The following is a 7,120-nucleotide window of genomic DNA, read 5'->3' as shown; positions in this document are numbered from 1 at the left end:
TAGACGGTAGAGAGTGACTGGTCTTTCTTTTTAAATGGCTATCTATGAAAGTCCTATCATGGTTCTTTTTTTCTCTTCATCTTCAGAATAAGTCACTGTGAGAATGTTTGAAAGTACTTGGAAACAAAAAGTAGGTAAAAAAAAAAAAACAACAACTACATCTTAAACAAAATATTTTATTCTTCAGATTAAAGGCAAAACAAATGAAGAATACAAAGGACTTGGCAGAGGAGTGCAAAAAATAAGACTTTTCTTCCAGCATCATTTTAAAAAACCCCTTTAGACTTCCTAACAGGTTACAACATCTATTAGTCTGTAGTTATAGCAAACACAAGGTCCAATGCCATTACACTTCACATTTCACATAAAATGTACAACTAATACACAGCTGTCTGAACTTAACCTTTTAAGACGTAAATACAGTCCCTCTCACCTGCTAACTCCTCTGAATAAGAAGTGCTAGTCAACTTTTCCAGCTTTAAGGAGAATAACAGTCTTTTGGTTCTCACAAGATTATAAATTGCTGAGTCATCACAAGTCAACACTTTCTATAATTAAAAAGTAGGCAGGGCATGCTTCACAGCCAAAAAAAGTCAGTGGGAATCAGACAAAGTTAATACATTTAAAGTCATGTTGCAAGAGAGGAAAATCATTTTAACATTAAAAATAATGTTTTCCCTTCAGAACTGTAGCCTCTCTACAGATATTGCATGTACAGTTATACAATCATATGCTTCAGCTATCTTTTTAAGACCAGGAGCTTTTTAAGCTAAGAGGTTATGTTTTTAACATCTGCTGTTAAAATAATGCTGAATGTGTCTGACTCTTAGTTTTTTAAGTCTCTTAGAAAGGAAGAAAAGGAAGGAAGGAGAGCACAACCCAACACTTCTTCAATTCTAAACACACATAGAATATACTGTATTTGTGCTAGTTCATTGTTTACAGCCCTTCTTAAGAAGATAACACAAGATCACTGATTAAGTCCTCAATACAAGGCAAAATGCAGCACCTTTATTTGTCCTCTGCTCAGATGATCAGCCTGATTCTTCAATAAGTGCATCAGAGTGTTCAGCTTCATGACAAACGCATTTGCTCAATGTAAACATCCTTCACCACAGTCTGATTAGTTGACTGTAAGAAAATACATACCACTGATTTAACTCTGACAACAAATAATTTCTATTTTGAGTTATATAGCAAACAAAGGCAGTTACATACTGTATGCAAGTTCAGCATATCCTTTGTATGACATTCAGGCTACAGATACCAGAGTTCTGCGGTGTTTAACTGAGTCTTAATGGGTGGAGAAACATTTAACTGAGCGGTCACAAGTATTCATTCTTCTTGTAGTTAATGAGTTGAATCCATTCACCACGAAGTAAAATATCTGTATTTCTGAAGTTTGACTTCTATTCAAATAGAGAAAAGTTGTGTTTTTTATGTGTCTCTAACAGAGAACTCGCTTACCTCCCTTTCATTTCTGGCTTATCTACTGTAAAATGATGAAAGCAGGAGCCAAGAAAGCAGTCCTGATTGTTTCAGTACAGCTGAAGAGAAACTCTCAGGCTTATCTTCCAACAGTGACACTCAAAGTCTTCTACTGTGGGGATTTGAAGGAATAACTTGCAGAGAAGTGGTTGTTCGCATGGTGAAAATGAGGCAAAAAAAATGAGTGAAAAAAGCCAAAGAAGACTCATATAGCCAGCGGTAAGCTGTCAGGCGAGCTGAGATCTGCTCCTCCACAGCTGTGTGTTCATTAGTGTAGTACCATCAGTGACAATTTTGACAGTTAGGATGACACGGCTGATTATTGACTCTGCATCTACAGCCCCCAGAGATGTCTCCATGACCCTGTGAAAGAAGACACAAAACAAAACATCAAGTTATGTCTTCAGCTCAAGCATAAATGTGATGTAATGTTTCTAATGAACATTAGGTTGCTCTTACCATCGGTCCCCAGCGCGCTTGTTTAGTGACCCAGCAGATTTCCGTCTTGCACATCAAGCAGCAGATCCAGTCGCAGCCGTCTTTTTTCTGGACAATGACGTCGCATCGAGGACATTTCATGGCCTCTCCGTTCTCTAGCATACTCTACATGAAAACACATACATAATGAATTCAAATGAGCCAGATCGCTTCCGCTCTGCTTCCGGCTTAGGGAATCAACTGAATAAAGTTTAAGTGTTAAATTATCCAGTTTGCTGTGACCTTTTACTGCAAAACATCCTGCTGCTTCAAAATTTTACTTACTTATTGACTTATGACAGGTGTGATACAAATTTCACAGTTTACAACCAGCTCACTTCCTGTACCAAGCTAGAAACAAATGAGCTGTGCTTTAACAGGGCTAAAAGCTGCATGATCCTTCAATAAATGTGGCCCAGAATTTTTAAGAATCTTTCTTTCAACTTTAGAACTATTTAAGTCTTTGCTCATAATTAAGTCTCTTCTCTTAAAACTTAATTTACAAACATCAACTGGGCAGAAGTTGCAGTCAAACCTGTAGAACAATAAGTGCAAAAAGCAATCTTTCGAGTGAATACTGCATCGAATGTGAAGTTAAGACTCAGAGATGAGAGAGTACTTGAAACTGAAGTGACACAGTCCAATCCTGTCGCCATCTGTTTCTCAATTTACTCTTTTTCAAGCATCACTGAGCCAGAGCAGCTGACAGTCAAACACCATCAACAGAGCAACAGACTGCAGCAGCAAAGGTCAACCCTCTGCAGAGTCATCACACACAGCTCAACGTACCTCCAGCATCTGCTTTGTCTGCTGAGCTGCCTCGTCGTTTTGAGCTCGGATGCGTAAGTCATCCTGGTAGTCCTTACAATTCATGTCCTTATGGATGGCCTGTTAAAAATCACACAACTCAGTTCATTCTCCTCTCCGGCTTTTACACAACACATTTAAACATTAAGTTTGTCTGTTACATCAAAAAGAGAGGAAAGTACCCGGCAGAGGATGCAGTTGGTTTCTTTGCAAAGTTCACAGGGAAACTCGTCGACTTCATCCTCATAGATGCACCAACCTCGACAGTTTGGAGTTTGACAGTGGAAGCTGTGCTCGGAGCGGCTTTCTGCGATGCTTAGGCGTAACTCCAGAAAGCGCATATGCTCCTCTTCTGTGAGCAGCTGTACTCGGGGGCAGAAGAAACAAGAGCATCATGATGTAGAGAAAAAAATGTTCCGAATGGTCAAGTTAACGTGGTAACTGCTGGATAAGAAGATTTTTTTTTGGATGGATTTGGAAAATGTTTTGAAATGTGAAGAGCGACGTTTCTGGAAGAGGATAAGGGCACTGATTGTCGGTCTTTAGTTTGGTAGTTTAGGCCTGTTAAAAACAGAACTAACTCTGTACATAAACTCTGTTTCATAATTAAAGGCAAGAAATCCTAGAAATTTTGGCTTAAATCATAAAGTCAAAGGTTAAAGTCAGAATTTGTAGACCTTTGTGATTGAAGTCCGGATTCTGGATTTATTCACAGAATCCAGACTAAATTCAGATTCTATAGAAATACAAAATTAAAGTCAAAACTCTGATTTACTGGAAAACTCAGATGAAAGTCTGAATTTTGAGATTAAAAAACAGAACAATGACTTTAACCTCAGAATTTGATTCTAATTTTTGAAAAATGTCTCAGGAATTTAACATTACAACCCAAATTTTTAAGAACAATCAAACCAAGAAACATGTTTTCACTGCCAAAACCCAGTTTGTTCCTTTTAACGCTGAGAATTATCTGAAATCATTATCCACTGTATACATGCAAAATATAAATCTGCTCCAGCACACAAGGGTCTGCATTTAGATCTTTACCTCTACACAATAAGCTCTAAAATTTTCATGCTGTTCACTCACCGCTTGGATCTCTCTGTCCAGTAACTTGCTCTCACAGTTGTCTGGACATGACACTTCAGCATCCTGACTGTTCACTATCGTCCCTTTAAGACACTCCCTAAGCAGAAAAACACATCATAGGATAAAAAATGAATAATGTTTTTAATATTTCATATTGTACTTTTCAAAATAAGAGCCAGACGTGTGGCTGTATTTGGCTCTTAGAAATTTGACAGTACATCTTTGCCTCTTTTCCTCTTCACATATCACAAAGCTATTGATGCATTTCCTGTGTCAGACCTGCAGAAGGTGTGGAGACACTCTCTGAGCACGATGCCCTCTTCTGGCTGCAGGGTGGAGAAGCAGATGGGACAGTCTGCCTCTGTGGTGTTGGTGATGAGGCTCTGGTCTTCAGTTGCCAACAGATGCAGGTAATTTCTTTCACGTTCCTCCTGCTGAGCCTGCGTCAGGAGGGAAGGAGGAAGGACTGTTTAATTATGAGTTATGATGAGTCATCATGAAATATGTTTGAGGGAAAGTGGAACAAAAAAGAAGAACATCAGCCATGGCATTAACACTCTACAGACTCAGCATTTAATGCACATATAAAAAGAAATGTTTCCTCTACATGGGCATCACTTCCCCACAAGCTGTTATTTTGACATTATCAGCACTAGATTACTAAAGTCAACATTTAATGACAGAAAGGAAAAGTCAAAGTTGTGTTTATCTACCTCGTACTTTTAGAAACCTGGTTACCTGTTGGTACTGGCGAATGGCCAGCTCTTCCTGTTGAATCCTCAGAACCTCCTGCTGGTCAGGCTGGTAGATATGAGGCACCACGTAATCTGCAGGTCGCTCCCCTCCGCACATCTCACAACCTGGGCGTGTAGGTTTGTTCACATATGTACACATCTTACAGGCCCAGCCCATCTGCACACAAGCACACATGTTACAAGACATGCGTGCAGTCTTGGTTGAAAAACAGAGACTGATGCAGATTTTGTCCTGTTCTAACCTGAGGTTTGGGAAGCACAACAGGTTTCGGTGGTTTGGCGGGTAGAGGAGGAGGGCCTTTAGCATCTGGAAGAAGAGGCAACTTTTCACCACCAACTGCACCGAGGCCTCTGGCTAAAAGTTGCATTGAATGCATCGACTCCACGATGCCTGAGGATAGAACATCATATTCGACCACATCTTAGTTGACTTATTGTTGTGGGTTGTACAAAAAAAAAAGACCCTCATGATATGATTTGTATCTGTGTGTTTGTGTCTGCTTTGGTGGTTCTGACCCTCTATGCGTTGCTGCTCCTGGTCCAGTCTCTCTTGCTGCAGGGTGAGACGCACAGCATGGGCTGAGCGGATGAAAAGAAAAGCCTTGTCTCCGCTCTGACGTAAACCATGGCTGTATAACGTGTCCCGGTCCTGAGCCAAACGCTTCCCTATCACCCAACGTTGCAGAGCAGGGGAGAACCCAAAGTCATGGCTGATCTGGGAACGTGAAATAAGGGAGATAGAGACCCTTAAATGCTGCACAAAAAGGCAAACTCAAATAACAGAAGTGTGGCATCAATTTTAAAATATACAACAAATAAAGAATTGTTTCATAAGATACTAACAACAAAGCAGAAATGTTGTAGCAGAAGTAAATACGTTTTATGTCACTGAATATAAATGCATCTGTCCCATTAATGAAAAATGAATCTTTTTAGAGGTAAAATAGCAGCAACATACGGTGTAAAAAATAAAGGTTTGCCACTTGATTCAGTTTGGACTGTAGGGGGAATAATTTGCACAATTTCCAAACAAGAGGTTGTGGTTTATTGTTTCAGGACTAAGAGGAAGCCAGGAGGACATTTGGCCAGACATGGCTTTCATATATACAGAGATAACGATGAATGTTTGAGATACAAAATATACTTTCAATGAAGCAATCAAATGAAGATAAAAAACAATGTATGGAGCTAAAATAATTTCAATACCAATAAATACATAAATAAATAAAATGGTGAATCAGGAACTTGTTTTATATGTTGAATAACAAAACAACTACATAACTTTCACAACTTTTATGTACCTTTTCCTTAAGTTGTGCAATTGTCATGTCCAGAGAAACTTCAACAGTCACTGGGATGTAATTTTCTGACTGTGCATCCTCAACTCCAACCCATAACCTATGGAGGAGAGAAAACAGGAGACCCTGACTGCTTCATACTTTTGTTTTTGTTTGTTAGCCACAATAATCATCCCACATGCTTGTCGTGTCAGCAGAGAGACACTTAGCTGCAATACATGCACACACTCTTATTGTTGCCATACTTCATTCCCATCTACTGACACCATCACAATCATCACTCTAAAAATAAGCAACGAGTTTCTGTGTTGGATCACACACAGACACCTGTGTCCATACATATAGTGTCCATGTGTCCCTACCTGATGGAGTCCTGAGGGTAGGCCTGACTGCTCACACTAACAGACACTGGCACAGAGAGCTGTGACAGTCTCTGACACAGTTTAACTGCTTCTTGTTCATCTCCACTGCTGAGGGCTTCACTCAGAGAGGCAGCCAGATCCTCTGCTACTCAGAAAGAAAGAGAAGAAGATTTCAGTAACTTTTTATGAACATACCTCAACTCTTCTGTACTTTAGTCAAGGCTGTTAACATTACATGGCACTGTTTCAGTGCTATGACATAGTTTCTCGTATGAGGCAGCCTTTAACTTGTTGAGATATAATTCATCGAGGAAATCGTCCCATATAAAAGACTTATGGGTGAATTAAGTAGCATATTCAAATCTATGCTACATGGTGAAGATTTTGGATATTACAGAATCGAAACTAAGTTGTCCTACTCACCCTCTTTCAGATTGCCTCGGGGTCTCACTTCAGAAGCCATAAATACACCTTAAACGACAAGTGACAGAAATATGAAACTAGGATATCCAGGTTATTCAAAGTTTAAAAAGCTTTAAGCCAAATCCTTTTCAGACAACCTAACTGGTCGTGTTGTTGTGGTCCTTTCCGCATCCAACACCTCCTCAAGCCGACTTGGATGTAAAGGAAGGATTATAAATCCAGTTTTAAGAAAAACTTCAGCAAAGTGCAGGTTTATGAAAATGCCTTCTTCTCCCAATCTGTGTTTAACTTTGACGTCTTCCACCTGAGCAGCTGACAGGTCGAATGAAAAGCGAAACTTAGCCGAGACCAGGAAGAGAAACTTTTGAAAGGGTCACTCGACACAAGCTCCTCGGCCCCGCCCCCTTCCCAACTCGGTGTG

The 7,120-nt window shown here is 39.8% G+C and overlaps 1 protein-coding gene across 5 annotated transcripts; it reads right to left on the bottom strand.

Annotated features, from left to right (window-relative positions):
- Positions 1-226: 226 nt before the first annotated feature.
- Positions 227-7,082, bottom strand: rbck1 (RanBP-type and C3HC4-type zinc finger containing 1). 5 transcript variants are annotated; one of them, XM_074668061.1, is made up of 13 exons: positions 6,837-7,082; positions 6,700-6,747; positions 6,277-6,421; positions 5,918-6,014; positions 5,133-5,331; positions 4,859-5,007; positions 4,600-4,773; positions 4,141-4,301; positions 3,862-3,958; positions 2,955-3,134; positions 2,755-2,853; positions 1,948-2,091; positions 227-1,851 (listed from the first exon to the last, which is right to left on the bottom strand). In XM_074668061.1, the coding sequence occupies exons 1-13, from the start codon at positions 6,868-6,870 to the stop codon at positions 1,771-1,773; spliced, it is 1,608 nt and encodes a 535-aa protein (XP_074524162.1). In that variant the 5' UTR covers positions 6,871-7,082; the 3' UTR covers positions 227-1,770. The 5 variants fall into 5 exon arrangements, with proteins under 5 accessions (XP_074524162.1, XP_074524248.1, XP_074524334.1 ...); XM_074668147.1 differs by having other exon boundaries at positions 6,277-6,418; XM_074668233.1 differs by having other exon boundaries at positions 6,700-6,752; positions 6,841-7,082.
- Positions 7,083-7,120: the final 38 nt, after the last annotated feature.

The sequence above is a fragment of the Halichoeres trimaculatus genome, unplaced genomic scaffold, assembly GCF_033239565.1.
Source record: "Halichoeres trimaculatus isolate MK-OKI-2021-1 unplaced genomic scaffold, fHalTri1.1 fHalTri1_scaffold_1, whole genome shotgun sequence".
NCBI lineage: Eukaryota > Metazoa > Chordata > Actinopteri > Labriformes > Labridae > Halichoeres > Halichoeres trimaculatus.
The sequence above is the reverse complement of the archived record's forward strand: the minus strand, read 5'-3'. Positions and strand labels throughout refer to the sequence as shown.

Bases quoted from the DNA above. Each gene is read 5' to 3' on its own strand.
- rbck1 (XM_074668061.1), bottom strand. From the start codon at position 6,870: ATGCGGAAAGGACCACAACAACACGACCAGTTAG. The intron at 6,748-6,836 runs GTTGTCTGAAAA...TTGTCGTTTAAG, and splicing joins ACAACAACACGACCAGTTAG to GTGTATTTATGGCTTCTGAA. The intron at 6,422-6,699 runs GTGAGTAGGACA...CTTTCTGAGTAG, and splicing joins CCGAGGCAATCTGAAAGAGG to CAGAGGATCTGGCTGCCTCT.